Source organism: Oncorhynchus mykiss, chromosome 16, assembly GCF_013265735.2.
Source record: "Oncorhynchus mykiss isolate Arlee chromosome 16, USDA_OmykA_1.1, whole genome shotgun sequence".
Taxonomy (NCBI): domain Eukaryota; kingdom Metazoa; phylum Chordata; class Actinopteri; order Salmoniformes; family Salmonidae; genus Oncorhynchus; species Oncorhynchus mykiss.
In genome coordinates, this window is record NC_048580.1 from 28,310,648 (window position 1) to 28,332,436 (window position 21,789).

At 41.6% G+C, this 21,789-nt stretch overlaps 1 protein-coding gene across 12 annotated transcripts in view; it reads right to left on the reverse strand.

The window, feature by feature from the left end:
• eif3c (eukaryotic translation initiation factor 3, subunit C) overlaps positions 1-21,789 on the reverse strand; it is a 71,092-nt gene that overhangs the window by 12,395 nt on the left and 36,908 nt on the right. For all 12 annotated transcript variants that reach the window (XM_036946696.1, XM_021565545.2, XM_021565543.2 and 9 more), the window contains 2 exons: positions 4,816-5,007; positions 1,654-1,825 (listed from right to left, as the gene is read on the reverse strand). In XM_036946696.1, the coding sequence (XP_036802591.1) occupies positions 1,654-1,825; positions 4,816-5,007 (364 nt within the window). The remainder of the gene's footprint in view (positions 1-1,653; positions 1,826-4,815; positions 5,008-21,789) is intronic.

The window sequence follows — 21,789 nt, forward strand, 5'->3', positions numbered from 1 at the left end:
ACTGCCCTTTCCCACCACTGTCATATCTACTAAAAGGTTTCTAACTCGCGGGCGTTTCATATCAGTGACCCACAAGCTGATGACGACAATGACTAGAAGAGAGACACAGCAAGCTTTGATCGGTTTGATTTTGCAGAGCCTCTCTACCCCAGCATGGTTGAGGCCTGCAAGACCCACTTTCAGCCTGACCAAAAACCTGTCCATAGATGAGAGGATGGTTCTGTGTTTGGAGACATTGGATCAGCATTCTTGTTATGTAGGGAAGCTAGTGATCCATCATGTATGACATTCCTGGGTGTAAACTTGTTTTTTTATTAGCATAGCATTTTTGTATGTTCTCTATAGTTATTTTCTTGAAAATGTATCCATTCACCAATTCGGCCACTTGGAGGCCACTTGGGTACATTTGGGCAACTCGTGAGGGACACCTGGGTGACTTCATACTAAATGTCATGTAGCTCTTGAAGTTATCAGTCTGAAACTTTGCACCTATACTGTTGCCCTCTTGTGGACACCATCTAAATGATCTCCAGCATCCTATCTGAATGTATGGCTTTTCTTTTTCTTGTTTGTTTTATCTTTTACCAGATCTATTGTGTTATGTTCCCTTACATTCATTTCACATTTCCACAAACTTCAAAGTGTTTCCTTTCAAATGGTATCAAGAATATGCATATCCTTGCTTCAGATCCTGAGCTACAGGCAGTTAGATTTGGGTATGTCAGTTTAGGCGGAAATTGAAAAGGGCTTGATCCTTAGGTCCAATGCAGCCGTATTTAATCACAATATCAAATAATTTCTGGTTAACAATGAAGTACCTTCCTGTGATTGTTTTCAATTAAAATGGTCAAAAAGAAAAACAGCTTCTTAGAAAAATGCTATTTCTCAAGCAATAATTCTGGGAGTCGGAGTGGTCAGAGAGGGGCAATATTGGTATTATTGGCAGAGAGAAGGACAAACTCTTAAAAAAAAAAAAAAAAACTTATAACGCCTGGTAGTCACCAGGCAGTCCATAACCCCACCCAGCCTAACAAATAGAAATTTCAGGCTGTCTTTTCATGCAGCTCTTTTGTGGCTACCGAGTGGCGCAGCGGTCTAAGGCACTGCATCTCAGTGCTAGAGGCGTCACTACAGACCTTGGTTCGATCCCGGGCTGTATTACAACCGGCCGTGATTGGGAGTCCCATAGGGCGGCGCACAATTGGCCCAGCGTCGACTGGTTTAGGGGAGGGTTTTTGCCAGGGTAGGCCGTTATTGTAAAATAAGAATTTGTTCTTAACTGATTTGCCTAGTTTAAAAAATAAAAATGTTTACCTTTTTATTTAACACTAAAATGCATTATCATAAATTTCACACTATTATTCCAAACTCAGTGTGGAAATAGATATAAACCACAAGAAATCATGTTTGACTGCACTGCCACTTTAAATACTGTCCGTCTCTTATCTAGGTATGAGTTACTTGTACCCGCCCACATTTTGGTCTAAAACTAGGCTGTGTACATTAGGGCACTCAATGAACAAAACAAAAATAAAAAAAAGTACATTTATTATTGGACAGGTCTTGGTAGTTCCTCCCAGTTTCAGCATTTTTCTTCCAATTGGTGCCTAATGAACACAATCCTGCTTTGTCTTCACAGTCTACTGTACGTACCCAGAAGGGGCTGCCTCTCGCCCACCCTCAGCTGGTGGTGGAACTGCTTGCTGATCATCCTGCGGCGGGCGTCAAACTCGTGGGCCGCCATGTAGGGGATCTCCAGCAGCATGGCAGATACCAGGTACACGCACTCCAGCAGCTCCAGGTTGATGTGCATGTGGAAGGGCACCTGGAACAAGATGGATAACAATGTCATGTTGTAAACTAATCACAGTCAGTGTGGCATATCAGTGTAATACTGTACAATATTCATAAAGGAGGCTCGAGTACACTATATACACACACACACACACACACACTACCGTTCAAAAGTTTGGGGTCACTTAGAAATGTCCTTGTTTTTGAAAGAAAAGCTAATTTTTTTGTCCTTTAAAATAACATCAAATTTATCAGAAATACAGTGTAGACATTGTTAATGTTGTAAATGACTATTGTAGCTGGAAACGGCAGATTTTTTAATGGAATATCTACATAGGCGTACAGAGGCACATTTTCAGCAACCATCACTCCTGTGTTCCAATGGCACTCCTGTGTTCCAATTGTGTTAACTAATCCAAGTTTGAAAATAAAGGAGAGCCGTACACTCTAGGAGCTCAGATGCAAAAATGTAAATCAAATCAAATCAAATTTTATTTGTCACATACACATGGTTAGCAGATGTTAATGCGAGTGTAGCGAAATGCTTGTGCTTCTAGTTCCGACAATGCAGTAATAACAAGTAATCTAACTAACAATTCCAAAACTACTGTCTTGTACACAGTGTAGGGGGATAAAGAATATGTACATAAGGATATATGAATGAGTGATGGTACAGAGCAGCATAGGCAAGATACAGTAGATGGTATCGGGTACAGTATGTACAAATGAGATGAGTATGTAAACAAAGTGGCATAGTATAGTATAAAGTGGCTAGTGATACATGTATTACATAAGGATACCGTCGATGATATAGAGTACAGTATATACGTATGCATATGAGATGAATAATGTAGGGTAAGTAACATTTATATAAGGTAGCATTGTTTAAAGTGGCTAGTGATATATTTACATCATTTCCCATCAATTCCCATTATTAAAGTGGCTGGAGTTGAGTCAGTGTCAGTGTGTTGGCAGCAGCCACTCAGTGTTAGTGGTGGCTGTTTAACAGTCTGATGGCCTTGAGATAGAAGCTGTTTTTCAGTCTCTCGTGCTTTGATGCACCTGTACTGACCTCGCCTTCTGCTCGGGTGGTTGATGTCCTTGATGATCTTTATGGCCTTCCTGTGACATCGGGTGGTGTAGGTGTCCTGGAGGGCAGGTAGTTTGCCCCCGGTGATGCGTTGTGCAGACCTCACTACCCTCTGGAGAGCCTTACGGTTGAGGGCGGTGCAGTTGCCATACCAGGCGGTGATACAGCCCGCCAGGATGCTCTCGATTGTGCATCTGTAGAAGTTTGTGAGTGCTTTTGGTGACAAGCCGAATTTCTTCAGCCTCCTGAGGTTGAAGAGGCGCTGCTGCGCCTTCTTCACGATGCTGTCTGTGTGAGTGGACCAATTCAGTTTGTCTGTGATGTGTATGCCGAGGAACTTAAAACTTGCTACCCTCTCCACTACTGTTCCATCGATGTGGATAGGGGGGTGTTCCCTCTGCTGTTTCCTGAAGTCCACAATCATCTCCTTAGTTTTGTTGACGTTGAGTGTGAGGTTATTTTCCTGACACCACACTCCGAGGGCCCTCACCTCCTCCCTGTAGGCCGTCTCATCGTTGTTGGTAATCAAGCCTACCACTGTTGTGTCGTCCGCAAACTTGATGATTGAGTTGGAGGCGTGCGTGGCCACGCAGTCGTGGGTGAACAGGGAGTACAGGAGAGGGCTCAGAACGCACCCTTGTGGGGCCCCAGTGTTGAGGATCAGCGGGGAGGAGATGTTGTTGCCTACCCTCACCACCTGGGGGCGGCCCGTCAGGAAGTCCAGTACCCAGTTGCACAGGGCGGGGTCGAGACCCAGGGTCTCGAGCTTGATGACGAGCTTGGAGGGTACTATGGTGTTGAATGCCGAGCTGTAGTCGATGAACAGCATTCTCACATAGGTATTCCTCTTGTCCAGATGGGTTAGGGCAGTGTGCAGTGTGGTTGAGATTGCATCGTCTGTGGACCTATTTGGGCGGTAAGCAAATTGGAGTGGGTCTAGGGTGTCAGGTAGGGTGGAGGTGATATGGTCCTTGACTAGTCTCTCAAAGCACTTCATGATGACGGATGTGAAACATGTAATATCCAATGTTTCGACAGCCAAGCTGTCTTCATCAGGGTATAATCACAAACACAGCGGGATGACTCGTTTATATAGTGTCAAAAGACACACAGGTGTCTGTAATCATGGCCAAGTGTGGCCTAATATCATTGGTTAATTCCCAAATATAAAAATGGCATACATACCATTAGGTGCAAAAACTTGACTTACCCAGTTGCGGCCCACTTTTTGGAAGAAAACCACTCGATTTCGTCTCTGCGTAATATTGGCATCGAACATGTCACCCTCCTTAGGAGAGGGGGTGACCTTGATAATTTATTGTTAAAAAGAGGCTGCCTGGATCTTTAACTTAAAGACCCTTGCTCCCTTCGGTCTCAACGTAGACTTTGATCTTTTGTATGCTGTTCTTTTGTATGCCATTTTTATATTTGAGAATGAACCAATTAACCATTTTGCAACGACAGCGCTTAATTTGAGCCAATTTCAAATTGACAAAGGCTTTACAGCTCAGAACTTATGTGGAAGAGGTCGCTGATCCCGACGTGCACATGGGTTTCACCTAGCCTACGTTTAGCCTAGTCTACATATTTAGTCTAGCCGAGCTTGGCCTACCTGTCGTCTCGATCCTTTCCTGTTCGGCTGGTTTAGCCTTGCCTAGCCTAACCCTAGCATACATGTTGCGTCTTCTGCTTGGTTTAGCCTAGCCTACTAGTCATTAGTTCTGCTGGGTTTAGCCTTGTCTACCTATTGTCTCCTCTGTTGTTTTTGATTAGCCTAGCGTACAGGTAGTCTCTTCTCAATCCTCTACTGTTCTGCTGGCTTCAATCAGCCCATCCTCAGGTTACCTCTGGTCTTTTCTTCTGGATTTAGCCTAGCCGTAACCAACCAGTGGTCTTTTCGCAGAGTTTAGCTTAGCTGAGCCGTAGTTTACCTGTCGCCTCTTCTCGATTTTCTCCTGCTCGGCGTTCCTCTCCTGCATGTTCCTCATGAGCAGGCCCTGGCCCAGCAGCTCCTTGGCGCGGCCACTCGATTGGATGTCCAGCAGGGCATTGTGGGCATCCTTGATCATGCCCTGGCGGAAGGCACAGATCCCCAGCTGCACCATGGTTCTGTTGTACAGGATCTGGAGGGGGGAGAGAGTGGGGGAGAGAGGGGGGAGAGAGAGTCACACACACATGGCTGGCTCTAGAGTGGGACCATTTAAATCACATGTTGCGTCTCTTTGACTTGGCTGTGCAAGTTTAATGTTTACTTGGTTGCATCAGTGCCAGCTGCAAATTCTAGTCGGTCACTTCACTCAAAGCTTTCGGTTTTTGGAGCGGCTTTAACTTTGAGGATTTGGTCAAACAGGCTTATCTTAATCCCTGCACTCAAAGTGTCTGGCCTGAAAATTTCCCTCCCTCCCACTGGGCACTTCGAGTAGACAGCTTGTGTAGACATAACAATGGATTTCTGAACTCTCAGAAAGAGATTTTAGGCACCTTTTTTTTTTTACAACAAAGGCTGCTATGTTAGTTTTGGGTTTGTTGTAACTGTCGGAATTCGGAAGAAGGTGAACACAGTAAGATTGGTATATTATTGTGGCCCTGGTGGCACCAAATCAAAATTCGGACATGGAGATGCTTGGGAATATGGTCAAAACGGGGGACTGTGTTGTGGGTGTTTCAGGGAAAAGGTGTACATCTGACCTACATCATCTAGGACGTGACAATGGTTAATAAAATCTCCCCATTTCTGCCCATTTGTTTGCACAGTCTTGCAGGCCTTCTCATACAGCTGCAACTGTATATGCATTTGTAAATCAAGACCTTTCTTGAGTTGGGCTCTGGGATGGTGCAACTGTTGAGCATGTGAGCCTATGGTCATGTGGGGGTAAAGGGTTTAGTGTGTATGTGCGTATCCCACAACTGTTGCGATGGAGTAAAAGATGTTAGGGACAATAGAAGATGATTCACAACAATTGTTTGCTAATATAATAATTGCTTGTAATAATGTAATTTTGGTAATGGCGAGACTGGTGAGAGGTAAAAATCATTTTCATAAATTGCCTACATTACTACTAATATGAATAGCTAATTATGGAAAATAAGAAACAGGATTCTTAAAATATATATTTTTTGATGACTATATATAATACAAATCGAGGTGAGGGCGATGGAAATGCATTTGATCTACTTCTGTTCTGTAAATGGCACTGTGTGCTCTTTTCGAAGGATGGATCCCAGTCTCTTCAGGGCTAAGGGATACGGGGGGTCGGAGGTGGTCTGTCGGGCATTGGGATGACAACCCAACTCGGGATGAGGAGGGCTTTTAGAGGGTGGAATAGTGGGGACCAATTGGAGGTTTACTTAGTAGCAATGCAAATAACATGGTGCAGCTATATAGACACTCAATCATCATGTTACTTTTTAATGGTACGTTTACAAACATATTATGATAATTAGAATTGAAAGTTGTGTCTCATTATGGTAAGTGGTGAAACAAGTATAGCCAGTTACAATTGTAATGGCCTAGCAGATAATAAGAAAAGACGATCAGTATTTACCTGGCTAAGAGAGAAGAAATATAATATCTATTGTTTACAGGGAACTCATTCAACAATTTTAGATTAGGTTTTGTGGAAAAAGGACTGGGTGGGACGAAATATATTTCTCCCATGGGCAAAGAAATTCAAAAGGGGTGATGGTTTTAATTAACAGTAATTTTGATCCAAATGTGCAAATTGTCCAAACAGATCATCAAGGTAGATGGATTGTTTTAAATATGTTATTGGACAATAAACAGATATGGCTTATTAACCTATACGGTCCAAATAATGATTATCCAAGCTTCTTTGAAAATATATATAAGAATTTATCAACTCTACAAGCAACACTAGACTCTATTATTACGGTGGGAGATTTGAATACGGTCTTAAATACCTCTATGGACATAAAAGGAAATCACACTACAAACTATCACCCTCAGGCACTTAAGGAAATCACGAATGTCATGGATATATTGGAATTAGTGGATATATGGAGACTTAAATACCCTGACCTAGTGAGATATACATGGCAGAGGCTTAATCAAGCAAGTCGCCTGGACTACTTTCTTATGCCATTCTTTCTGGCACCAAAAGTTTAAAAAGTGTTGATAGGGGACAGAATGCGGTCGGATAATCACATAATTGTCATATATATTACTCTTACAGAATTTCCACGTCGGCGATGATATTGGACATTTAATCAAAGGCTACTAGATGATAAATTGTTTAGAACTAGTACAGAAGAATTTATAACTGACTTTTTCAGACACAACATACAGTGGGGAGAACAAGTATTTGATACACTGCCGATTTCGCAAGTTTTCCTACTTACAAAGCATGTAGAGGTCTGTAATTTGTATCATAGGTACACTTCAACTATGAAAGACGGAATTAAAAATCCAGAAAATCACATTGTATGATTTTTAAGTAATTTATTTGCATTTTATTGCATGACATAAGTATTTGATACATCAGAAAAGCAGAACTTAATATTTGGTATAGAAGCCTTTGTTTGCAATTACAGAGATCATACGTTTCCTGTAGTTCTTGACCAGGTTTGCACACACTGCAGCAGGGATTTTGGCCCACTCCTCCATACAGACCTTCTCCAGATCCTTCAGGTTTCGGGGCTGTCGCTGGGCAATACGGACTTTCAGCTCCCTCCAAAGATTTTCTATTGGGTTCAGGTCTGGAGACTGGCTAGGCCACTCCAGGACCTTGAGATGCTTCTTATGGAGCCACTCCTTAGTTGCCCTGGCTGTGCGTTTCGGGTCATTGTCATGCTGGAAGACCCAGCCACAACCCATCTTCAATGCTCTTACTGAGGGAAGGAGGTTGTTGGCCAAGATCTCGCGATACATGGCCCCATCCATCCTTCCCTCAATACGGTGCAGTCGTCCTGTCCCCTTTGCAGAAAAGCATCCCCAAAGAATGATGTTTCCACCTCTGTGCTTCACGGTTAGGATGGTGTTCTTGTGGTTGTACTCATCCTTCTTCCTCCAAACAGGGCGAGTGGAGTTTAGACCAAAAAGCTATATTTTTGTCTCATCAGACCACATGACCTTCTCCCATTCCTCCTCTGGATCATCCAGATGGTCATTGGCAAACTTCAGACGGGCCTGGACATGCGTTGGCTTGAGCAGGGTGACCTTGCGTGCGCTGCAGGATTTTAATCCATGACGGCGTAGTGTTTACTAATCGTTTTCTTTGAGACTTTGGTCCCAGCTCTCTTCAGGTCATTGACCAGGTCCTGCCGTGTAGTTCTGGGCTGATCCCTCACCTTCCTCATGATCATTGATGCCCCACGAGGTGAGATCTTGCATGGAGCCCCAGACCGAGGGTGATTGACCGTCATCTTGAACTTCTTCCATTTTCTAATAATTGCGCCAACAGTTGTTGCCTTCTCACCAAGCTGCTTGCCTATTGTCCTGTAGCCCATCCCAGCCTTGTGCAGGTCCAGAATTTTATCCCTGATGTCCTTACACCCTCTCTGGTCTTGGCCATTGTGGAGAGGTTGGAGTCTGTTTGATTGAGTGTGTGGACAGGTGTCTTTTATACAGGTAACAAGTTCAAACAGGTGCAGTTAATACAGGTATTGAGTGGAGAACAGGAGGGCTTCTTAAAGAAAAACTAACAGGTCTATGAGAGACGGAATTCTTACTGGTTATAGGTGATCAAATACTTATGTCATGCAATAAAATGCTAATTCATTATTTAAAAATCATACAATGTGATTTTCTGGATTTTTGTTTTAGATTCCGTCTCTCACAGTTGAAGTGTACCTATGATAAAAATTACAGACCTCTACATGCATTGTAAGTAGGAAAACCTGTAAAATCAGCAGTGTATCAAATACTTGTTCTCCCCACTGTAGGTACAGCAGATCCCCTTATTGTATGGGACACTTTTAAGTGTGCCTTTAGAGGCCATGCAATTCAGTAATCATCTATAAAACAAAAGCAAAAATGGAGGAACTTATTCAAGAAAGATCCAGTGTAATATATCATAAAAATAAAGCGAACTGGATGGAATATGGGGAAAAAATGAACCAAATTATTTTTCAATCTTCAATATAGAAATGCTACAAAAACGTATTAAACCTTGTTACAAATGGAGTCACGCATGATTCACTGAATTATATTTTGAAAGAGGAAGTACTTTAAGAATATGTTTTTGTTTCAGTCTCCTCCATCTCCACTAACTGAAAATAATTGTATGTATAATAATGTAAAATGAATAATTTTGCACGCCCAATTTTTCAGTTTTTGATTTGTTAAAAAAGTTTGAAATATCCAATAAATGTCGTTCCACTTCATGATTGTGTCCCACTTGTTGTTGATTCTTCACAAAAAAATAGTTTTATATCTTTATGTTTGAAGCCTGAAATGTGGCAAAAGGTCGCAAAGTTCAAGGGGGCCGAATACTTTCGCAAGGCACTGTATAAAGATCCAGTCCATTTAAAAAATTGGAGACCTCTTACACTTCAGTGTTGTGATGCAAAAATCCTAGCAAAATGCTTGGTGCATAGAATTAAAAAGTATTGTCAAATATTATTCATCCTAATCAGACAGCTTTTTTACATGGACGATACATTGGAGATAATATAAGACAAGTACTGGAAACAATAGAATACTATGAAACATTGGGGACACCAGGCCTGGTTTTTATACCTGATTTTGAAAAGGCTTTTGATAAAGTATGACTGGAGTTTATATATAAATGCCTAGAATATTCAATTTTGGAGAATCTCTAATAAAATGGGTTAAAATGATGTATAGTAACCCTAGGTGTAAAATAGTAAATAATGGCTACATCTCAGAATGTTTTAAACTATCTAGAGGAGTAAAACAAGGTTGTCCACTATCGGCATATCTATTTATTATTGCCATCGAAATGTTAGCTGTTAAAATTAGATCAAGCAATAATATTAAGGGATTAGAAATCCGTGGTTTAAAACTAAGGTGTCATTGTACGCTGATGATTCATGTTTCCTTTTAAAACCATAATTAGAATCTCTCCACGGCCTTATAGAAGATCTAGATACTTTTGCTATCCTCTCTGGATTAAAACCAAATTATGATAAGTGTTTACATATGAATCTTAATGTTAATATATTATAACATGAATGAAAATTACATATATATGGATGTTGCCAAAAATATTATTGGTAAATGTTGAATTAATATGGAAATGACTAAAAGTAACTCCACTACATGGAACTGTTGTTATTATTATTACGTATTGGATCACAAAAAAAATGCTATTTTTTTACCATGTAGTTTACCAATCAAATGGTCTGACGGAGATGTCGACATACTCGGTATACAAATCCCACAAGAGAAGAAATGATCTCTCCAATAAATGTTTATAGAAAGTTAGCAAAAATAGATAAGATCTTGCTACCATGGAAAGGAAAATACATTTGTGGAAAAATCACCCTGATTAACTCTTTAGTCATATCACAGTTTACCTATTTGCTTATGGTTTTGCCTACACCTAGTGACCTACTTTTTAAATGATATGAACAAAACGATATTCATTTTGATTTGGAACAGCAAGCCAGACAAAATTAAAAGGGCCTATTTATATAACGAATATGAATTCAGAGGGCAGAAATGATTAAATATTAAAACATTAGACCTCTCATTGAAGCATCAGTCATACAAAAGTTATACTTAAATCCAAACTGGTTCTATAGTAAATTGGAAGGAATGTCTCATCCTATGTTCAAGAATGGCCTTTTTGCCTTTATTCAGATTACACCTGCTCACTTCCGGTTGTTTTAAAAGGAGATAATCTCCAAAATATCGTTATTTTTTAAACAAGCCTTAGAAAGTTGGTTGCAATTTCAGTTTAATCCACCTGAAAAGACAGAACAAATAATACAACAAATATTGTGGTTAAACTCAAATATACTAATTGATTTAAAAAAAAACTTTTTTCAAAGAAATGTTAAAAAAAATGTATAATTTTAGTGAATGACATAAATAGGACTGGTGGCGTTGTCACACAAGCTAACACAGAAAAATGGCTGCTCTACCCAAATTTACAAACAATTAATTGCAGCATTACCACAAAAATGGAAGAGGCAAGTAGAAGAGGGGAAAAAGTAAGGAACTTGTATGTCGGCCCTGTATTAAAGAACAAACGGTTAAAGAAAAGTGTGATAAATAAAAACATATACCAATTTAATTTAAGGACCAAAAAACTGACAGCTGTGCCATATAAATTGCAAAATAGTTGGGAAGAGATTTTTGATGTACCCATTCCATGGCACATGGTTTATGAATTGATACGCAAAACAACGGCGGATTCAAAACTTCTAATTTTTCAATTTAAATGACTATACAACATTCTTGCAACCAATAGAATGTTATATATATGGGGGATACAATCTGCTGTGAGGAGGCAGAGTCATTAGATTTTTTATTTTGGTATTGTCCATATGTAGCTCGTTTTTGGTCACAGGTCCAGGAATAGCTGAATAATTGCAACATTTGCCTAGAACTAATGCTGCAGATAGCAATACAGGGTGATTTGAAAAGCCATAGTCAATCAATAATATAATCATTATTTTACCAAAAATGTTTATTTTGAATTTACAATCTGTAGAAGCTATGAGAATAGAAAGGTTCAGTACAATTGTGAAGCATCACAGCACAGTTGAAAAATATATGGCAAATAGAAATCCAATATGGATGATGTTGAAAGATAGATGGGAGGGGTTGAATGGAGCTGAAGGGTGGGACTAATAACAAGATAACCAATGTAAAACATACGGGGTCTGTAAAATGTATGTATATAGGTTCAGAAATTTTGTGAAATAGCACAGTTACAAATAGAAATCAAACTGGATGGACATCAGAAATAGAGGAAGGACTTAAAACAAACAAAATATAACTATTGTAAAATAGATTGTGTCTGTCAAATGTGTATAAAATGTATAAACTGAAGGTAGAAGCCTAAGTGTTTATTAGTTTACTCCAATTGGGGGAAGGGTGCTAGGGTTTGCGGGGAATAATAAAGGTATATTCTTAAAAAAGTATGTATATCTACATAGGTATGTGTATGTATATATGTGTATATGTATGCATGCGTGTATATATATGGATATATACAGTGTGTTGCGAAAGTATTTGGCACCCTTGAACTTTGCGACCTTTTGCCACATTTTAGGCTTCAAACATAAAGATATAAAACTGTATTTTTTTGTGAAGAATCAACAACAAGTGGGACACAATCATGAAGTGGAACGACATTTATTGGATATTTCAAACTTTTTTAACAAATCAAAAACTGAGAAATTTGCTTGAATAAACAAGCTCAAAACAAGAAGATCCTGATTAAGCTACTCTACAAACGGTTGCTCCTTTCCAGCGATGGTGTTTGGTAAACAAAGGAAAAACAGCAAACGACTGGCAGCCTACGATTAACCATCAGATTTGTGGGAAACACTTTGTAACAAGTTGCAAGAATAGTTTCTTACTTTGGTTTCATTGTAGGTTGCATGAGTCATTAGCCAGCAACAACGTGGCTAACATTAGCTACACTAACATGCTGACCAGACCACGTCAACGCGCGCATGTTGATTTTGTCCACCTACACCAGACGCGATCAGGACACGCAGGTTGAAATATCAAAACAAACTCTTTGCTGTAGCTAGCTAATTTGCCCTGGGATATAAACATTGGGTGGTTATTTGACCTGAAATGCACAAGGTCCCCTACTCCGACAAATGAATCCACAGATAAAAGGGTAAACTCAGTTTGTTTCTAGTGATCTCTCCTCCTTCAGGCTTCTTCTTCTTTGGACTTTATACGGCGATTGGCAACAAACTTTAAGGTGACGTACTACCGTCAACTGGAGTGTGGACCTCAGTTCATCTTTCAATCCCCCACGTGGGTATATGCTCCTAAAAAACTATGGGACATGGGAGAGGCGGGACTTGGAGCGCATCAAGCATCACAAATGGAATCAAGTTCTATTTTACCGCATGGCTATGCAGACGCTCGTTGATGAGCGCGAGCAGTGTGGGTGCAATGATTGAAAAACGTGTCCATTTATTTTGCAACGTGAGCAGTGTGGTCAACATGTAACGCTTGTTTTTCTAACTGTCCAGTGCAGTGGTTTGCTTAGATAACCTTTGATTGCTGTAAAGCACTGTCTGTTGCAAATGTTGCTACTCAATAGAATCGTCAATGCATATAAATACAAGACACTGATGTCATGAGGGGCCTGTGAGAATCAGGTTACAATGAATCACGGTTCTACAGAGATATCCCTACCTCCCGCAGAGAGGGAGCGGTATAGAGGGATTGATTGGGGGGGGGGTTTATGACCTCACGCCCATCGTAATTTATAAGGCAGTAGCCCAACTCCTTCCTAGTCTCTAATGTAAGAGACTGGAATGCGTGTGCCTCATGGAGAATCTACCTTAGAACTGTAACATGCAATAAAATGGACTATGTACACGTTATATTTCATCAGCCAAAATGGTGGTATCAATGATCGATGGAATATGAAAATTTCATTTTTGTTATGTAATTAAAAGTTAAATGAAGACGGTACAACGGAAAAATTGTAACTTGAAGAGTTTTCATAATATGTACATGACGTTTACATACTGTGCGTTGTGTAGAAAATATCCAGATCAAAGAGAATGTTTATTTTTTTTTATTTCACCTTAATTTAGCCAGGTAGGCAAGTTGAGAACAAGTTCTCATTTACAACTGCGACCTGGCCAAGAATAAAGCAAAGCAGTTTGACACAACAACACAGAGTTACATATGGAATAAACACAACATACAGTCAATAATACAGTTGAAGAAAATCTATATACAGTGTGTGCAAATGAAGTAAGAAAAGGCAGGTAAGGCAATAAATAGGCCATGGTGGTGAAGTAATTACAATATACCAATTAGATACTAGAGTGATTGATGTGCAGGAGATGAATGTGCAAGGAGAGATGCAGGGGTGCAAAGGAGCAAGATAAATAAATAAATAAATACAGTATGGAGATGGGCTATGTACAGGTGCAGTGATCTGTGAGCTGCTCAGACAGCTGGTGCTTAAAGCTAGTGAGGGAGGTAAGAGTCTCCAGCTTCATTCCAGTCATTGGCAGCAGAGAACTGGAAGGAAAGGCAGCCAAAGGAAGATTTGGCTTTGGGGGTGACAAGAGAGATATACCTGCTGGAGTGCGTGCTACGGGTGGGTGCTACTATGGTGACTTGTAGATGACCTGAAGCCAGTGGGTTTGGCGACAAATATGAAGCGAGGGCCAGCCAACGAGAGCATACAGGTCGCAGTTGTGGGTAGTATATGGGGCTTTGGTGACAAAACGGATGGCATTGTGATAGACTGCATCCAATTTGTTCGCCGAAGTCGAGGATCGGAAGGATGGTCAGTTTTTAGAGGGTATGTTTGGCAGCATGAGTAAAGGGTGCTTTGTTGCAAAATAGGAAGCCGATACTAGATTTAATTTTGGATTGGAGATGCTTAATGTGAGTCTGGAAGGAGAGTTTACAGTCTAACCAAACACCTAGGTATTTGTAGTTGTCCACATATTCTAAATCAGAACCGTCCAGAGTAGTGATGCTGGGTGGGCGGGCAGGTGTGGGCAATGATCGGTTGAAGAGCATGTATTTTGTTTTACTTGCATTTAAGAGCAGTTGGAGGCCACGGAAGAAGAGTTGTATGGCATTGAAGCTCGTCTGGAGGTTAGTTAACACAGTGTCCAAAGAAGAGCCAGAAGTATACAGAATGGTGTCGTCTGTGTAGAGGTGGACCAGAGAATCACCAGCAGCAAGAGCGACATCATTGATATATACAGAGAAGAGAGTCGGCACGAGAATTGAACCCTGTGGCACCCCCATACACTGCCATAGGTCCGGACAACAGGCCCTCCGAATTGACACACTGAACTCTGAGAAGTTGTTGGTGAACCAGGCGAGGCAGTCATTTGAGAAACCAAGGCTGTTGAGTCTGCCGATAAGAATGCGGTGATTGACAGAGTCGAAAGCCTTGGCCAGGTCGATGACTACGGCTGCCCAGTAATGTCTCTTATCGATGGCAGTTATGATATTGTTTAGGACCTTGAGCGTAGCTGAGGTGCACCCATGACCAGCTCAGAAACCAGATTGCATAGCGGAGAAGGTACGGTGGGATTCGAAATGGTTGGTAATCTGTTTGTTAACTTGGCTTTCAAAGACCTTAGAAAGGCAGGGTAGTATAGACATAGGTGTGTAGCAGTTTGGGTCTAGAGTGTCTCCCCCTTAGATGAGGGGGATAACCGCAGCAGCTTTCCAATCTTTGGGAATCTCAGACGATACGAAAGAGAGGTTGAACAGGCTAGTAATAGTGGTTGGGTGAAGGAGAAATGGTAGGGGCTTGGGTGGGTTGCTGTGGAGGGTGCCGGGCAGTTGACCGGGGTAGGGGTAGCCAGGTGGAAAGCATGGCCAGCCATAGAGAAATGCTTATTGACAGTCTCAATTATAGTGGATTTATCGGTAGTGACAGTGTTTCCTAGCCTCAGTGCAGTGGGCAGCTGGGAGGAGGTGCTCTGATTCTCCATGGACTTTACTGTGTCCCAGAACATTGAGTTTGTACTACAGGATGCAAATTTCTGTTTGAAAAAGCTAGCCTTTGCTTTCCTAACTTGCATATCACAGGGGCTATTCGATGCTACTGCAGAACGCCACAGGATGTTTTTGTGCTGGTCAAGGGCAGACAGGTCTGGAGTGAACCACGGGCTATATCTATTCCTGGTTCTAAATTTTTTGAATGGAGCATGCTTATTTAATATGGTGAGGAAGGCACTTTTAAAGAATAACCAGGCATCCTCTACTGACGGGATGAGGTCAATGTCATTCCAGGATACCTCGGCCAGGTCGATTATAAAGGCCTGTTCGCTGAAGTGTTTTAGGGAGCATGTGACAGGGGTGGTCGTTTGACCGCAGACCCATTACGGATGCAGGCAATGAGGCAGTGATCGCTGAGATCTTGGTTGAAAACAGCAGAGGTGTATTTAGAGGGCGAGTTAGTTAGGATGACATCTATGAGGGTGCCCGTGTTTACGGATTTGGGGTTGTACCTGGTAGGTTTCTTGATAATTTGTGTGAGATTGAGGCCATCAAGCTTAGATTGTAGGATGGCCGGGGTGTTAAGCATGTCCCAGTTTAGGTCACCTAGCAGCACGATGAACTGTGATTTTAGTTGTCTAAACGAGATCTTAGTAAGTTCTAATACCTTGCCTTGTAACGGGCTACACCCCAGGCAACACATCATAAAGACGGAAACTCCCCTTTGTGACCCGAGGGTATAAAACATGTGAGTTAAGAATTTACATGCAGTATAAGTTTACCAAGCGCTGCAGCCGAGGTTAACGACTAGTCGTGACCGCGAAACGCAACACGAGGTTGAAGACAAAGAAAATCATGGTGGAGTAGCTATTCTGTATCTAAGAAGGTGAATTCAAGAAGGACAATCCGGTTATTCTCTTCAAATTATCGGCTGTCTACACGGCCCTCCTACCCAAGCTGGGAGCATCAACATGGCTGATTAGCCTCCTAAGAAGACTATTCTCACAGAACGAGTGCAAGGAAACAGACAACCAAGAGAAAGAACATTGTGACATGTGGACAGAGACTTACACCCGGTAACGAAGGAGACGAGGCCATCAAAAGAAAAGGGTGTGAGCCAAACCTATCCCACTAGGTGGAACTCGGTCTACGAAGAGATACCCAACGGAGACCTTCAACACATAAATACATAAATTATAATTCTGACCCATAAGAGCAGCAGTTCGGGGCAAGGTGTTAGGGCTAAACTAAGCATAGTTTACAAATGTATCCAAGTGTGCTTTTCTCTCGTGCACACTCTCTCTCTCTTTAAATCTCCATCTTGTGTAACACATGTCATATTGTGTTGGTCCGCTAGGGACCTGTTGCCATTGTAGGTCTAATCAATAGACAAGACTGTGTGTGTATCTTATGTTATAATTTAGTAGTAGTAGTAGTTAGTAAATAAATAAATCAACTCAATTTGTGGCACGGAATGATTGTGAGACCTGGGCTTGTGCAGATTTACAAATTATGCGACGTTCCGAATGAGACTGATGAAATTAATTAGTGACTAATGACGTTGATATTCTTTGAGTTAAATCATTAAAAAAAATGTATCCCGTGGTGCCCGAGGCTACGGAGTTAATGGTTACCTGATTAATGTAACGTTGTTATAAAACATAGTTAATTATTCAATAAATAGAATGTCATCACATTAACGATAATACGTCACAACACTGATTTATGCTTGACATCACATTCAATGTTTACTCACTTGCCATCTAGATAGTTAGGCATTTTGTTTTCTTAAACACTGAGTGTACAAAACATTAGGAACTATTTAAATGACTGACCAGGTGACCTTATTGATGTCACCTGTTAAATTGACTTCAATCAGTGTAGATAAAGGGGAGGCGACTGGTTAAAGAAGGATTTTTAAAAGTCTTGAGACATGGATTGTGTGTGTCATTCAGAGGGTGAATGGACAAGACAAAAGGTTTAAGTGCCTTTGAACGGGGTATGGTAGTAGGTGCCAGGTGCACCGGTTTGAGTGTGTCAAGTACTGCAATACTGCTAGGTTACATGAGAGAGAGACTTCCACAAAGAGAAGGCATCTAAATCCTCTCTGACACCTTTACAAGCAGAAACAGCAATGGAACACGAAGAGGGAGGGGAAAGAGATCTTTCTCGTACTACTGTTGGATTCCCAGCATGGCTGTATGTGTGTGGATTTTTTTTTAACCTGGTATCACAATTCATTAGTGAGAGGATTCTTTACAGTGCTCCTTACATTGGTTAAGTTACGCCAGTGGTATTAAAAGTCAGGGTCACAGCCCCAGGGAACTGCAGTTTGGTCGCAAAAATGTTTTTTAAAAAGGAACAACATTTTTTTTGAAGACCATCAGGGACCAAATAAGGTGAGAAAATTGGTCAACTACAACAGCTAAGATGTTTGCTACCTTTTGAAAACTGTGAGGTAACTATTAGTTGCAACAGCACCAACTTAGCCATCTATTCACAGTTATTCATCAATGCTAAATCTTGCTCCTCAATGCTAACGTTACCCATCTGCACAAATTTGGGGTAAAGGCTGTCGTTATGGTTATAACATTTTATTAGTCACATGCAACGAATACAACAGGTGTAGACCTTAGTCAAATGCTCACTTACGAGCCCCTAACCAACAACGCAGTTAAAAAGAACATGGATAAGAATAAGAAATAAAAGTAATTAAAGAGCAGCAGTAAAATAACAATAGCGATACAATATACAGGGGGGCACCGGTTAGTTGATGTAATATGTACATGTTGATAGAGTTATTAAAGTGACTCTGCATAGATAACAGAGAGTAGCAGCAGTGTAAAAGAGGAGGAGGGGGCAATGCAAATAGTCTGGGTAGCCATTTGATTAGACGTTCAGGGGGTAGAAGCTGTGGCTTGGGGGTAGAAGCTGTTTAGAAGCCTCTTGGACCTAGACTTGGTGCTCCGGTACCGCTTGCCGAGAGGTAGCAGAGAGAACAGGGTGGCTGGAGTCTGACCATTTTTAGGGCCTTCCTCTGACACAGCCTGGTAAAGAGATCCTGGAGGGCAGGAAGCTTGGCCCCTGTGATGTACTGGGCCGATCGCACTACCCTCTGTAGTGCCTTGCGGTCGGAGGCTGAGCAGTTGCCATACCAGGCAGCAGTTGCCATAACAGGCAGTGATGCAACCAGTCAGGATGCTCTCAATGGTGCAGCTGTAGAACCTTTTGAGGATCTGAGGACCCATGCCAAATCTTTTCAGTCTCCTGAAGGGTAATAGGTTTTGTCATGCCCTCTTTACGACTGTCTTGGTGTGCTTGGACCATGTTAGTTTGTTGGTGATGTGGACACCAAGGAACTTGAAGCTCTCAACCTGTTCCACTGCAGCCCCGTCAATGAGAATGGGGGCGTGCGCTATCCTCTTTTTCTTGTAGTCCACAATAATCTCCTTTGTCTTGATTACGTTGAGGGAGAGGTTGCTGTCCTGGAACCACACAACCAGGTGTCGGACCTCCTCCCTATAGGCTGTCTCGTCGTTGTCGGTGATCAGGCCTACCACTGTGGTGTCATCGGCAAACTTAATGATGGTGTTGGAGTCGTGGCTGGCCATGCAGTCATGAGTAAACAGGGAGTACAGGAGGGGACTGAGGATCAGCGTGGCGGATATGTTGTTACCTACCCTTACCACCTGGGGGCGGCCCGTCAGGAAGTCTAGGATCCAGTTGCAGAGGGAGCTGTTTAGTCCCAGGGTCCTTAGCTTATTGATGAGCTTCGAGGGCAATATGGTGTTGAACGCTGAGCTGTAGTCAATGAATAGCATTCTCACATAGGTGTTCCTTTTGTCCAGGTGGGAAAGGGAAGTGTGGAGTGCAATAGAGATTGCATCATCTGTGGATCTGTTGGGGCGGTATGCAAATTGGAGTGGATCTAGGGTATTGGAGTGGGTAAAACATTAAAGTATCCAATTTTAGGGAATATTAATGTATTTGTTTGATTTCTCGATAGCCATTGGTTTTTGATTAGGATCCTTATTAGCTGTTGCAAAAGAAGCAGCTGCTCTTCCTGGGGTCCACACAAAACATGACATAATACAGAACATTAAGACAACAGCTCAAGGACAGAACTACATTAAAAAAAAGTTTTACAAAAAGGCACACATAGCCTAAAAAAATACATACACACAAACTATCTAGGTCAAATAGGGGATAGGTGTTGTGCCGTGAGGTGTTGCTTTATGTTTTTTGAAACAAGGTTTGCTGTTCACTTGAGGAAAATGAGGGAGTTCCATGTAATAATGGCTCTATATAAAGCTTTCTTGAATTTGTTCTGGATTTGGGGACTGTGAAAAGACATCATGGAACGTTGAGTCAAATATAACCCATTTTTAAAACCTCTTATAAAGTTGGTTTTGTAGCATAAACTGGGAATTTGATATTTGACTAATTTTAGGATTGTCATTTCATATCTGCTCAAAAGTGCTCATCACTGACGAGGCGCGGTTTTGTCTCACCAGGGGTGATGGTCATTGTTGAAGGAATGAGCATTACACTGAGGCCTGTACTCTGGAGCGGGATTGATTTGGAGGTGGAGGGTCCGTCATGGTCTGGGGTGGTGCGTCACAGCATCATCGGACTGAGCTTGTTGTCATTGCAGGCAATGTCATCGCTGTGCGTTACAGGGAAGACATCCTCCTCCCTCATGTGGTACCATTCCTGCAGGCTCATCCTGACGTGACCCTCCAGCATGACAATGCCACCAAGCCATACTGCTTGTTCTGTGCGTAATTTCCTGCAAGACAGGAATGTCAGTGTTCTGCCATGGCCAGCGAAGAGCCCGGATCTCAATCCCATTGAGCACATCTGGGACCTGTTGGATCGGAGGGTGAAGGCTAGGGCCATTCCCCCCAGAAATGTCTGGGAACTTGCAGGTGCCTTGGTGGAAGAGTGGGGTAACATCTCACAGCAAGAACTGGCAAATCTGGTGCAGTCCATGAGGAGGAGATGCACTGCAGTACTTAATGCAGCTGGTGGCCATATCAGATACCGACTGTTACTTTTGATTTTGACTCCCAACTTTGTTCAGGGACACATTATTCCATTTCTGTTAGTCACATGTCTGTGGAACTTTTTCAGTTCATGTCTCAGTCGTTGAATCCTGTTATGTTCATACAAATATTTACACATGTTAAGTTTGCTGAGAATTAACGCAGTTGACAGTGAGGACGTTTCTTTTTTTTGCTGAGTTTAGTTGTACATTTCAACAGGGAAATGGTTGTGTTTTTGTATTCTTATGATTGGGACCTCCTGGTTTATTATGTCCTAGTTTATGCACTGCCTATCCTTTAACATCATGCTGTGTGTGAATGCTGTCTTTCCATCGGCCCTATGCAGTGGTGTCGTGGTGCCTGAAGTGGGTATACTCAAATTTTGCCAAAAAGTTCCCAAACGGTCCACCCAGTGAATGAATGGCACCCGGTGTGAAAAATCCACAGTTTTCGTATAGATTGTTCACTCTCAAATCCCACTTTTTTTTACATAGAAAAAGTCAACAACAATGCTTAAACCAAAATCTGATTGGGTTGGCCTGGCTCCCCAGTGGATGGGCCTCTGTCCACCCAGGCCCATCCATGTCTATGCTCCTGATGTAAACAGGCATCATGACAACTGCGCATCACAAATTGTCCAGTAACAAAGAACTAAACTTTTTCAATACCTGCTTTGCATACCCATTGTTGCCTTAGTTAGAATTTACTGTAGATACAAGTTGAAACATCTTTTCTACCCTACCGGCTACCGATGTCATTCTTCTGTGAGCTGCTCCATGCCAAAACCAGCTGAGAGCTACACACTCTTACTCCCCGCAGATGATATTCCGCTGAAACTAAGCTGTGTGCACAGCGAGCATGTGACTATATTTCATGTGCACGATCTCTCTTTTGTACTACATACTTAAGTCATATACCTCCACTACATTACTTTTATACGCATCAGTAGTGAGTATAAATAATGCCCACTGAAAAAAAAGTGGGTTTACACTTACACCCTTCACTATACCAATAGCCCTTTGTGTTTTATAAAAAGTGGACTCTCCTACATGAGTGCGCTGAAGGCTTATAGGTTTGTCACTGCGCAAACATGTCTATAATAGAAATGAAGGCTGTTAAGATATTGATGTCTCAAGAAAGGAGTGTACATATTTGGCCTGGCGAAGAGGTGTTATAAAGTGCATTTTCCTAATCAATCTACACACAATACCTTAATGACAAAGCGAAAATAGGTTTAGACATTTTTGCTAATTAAT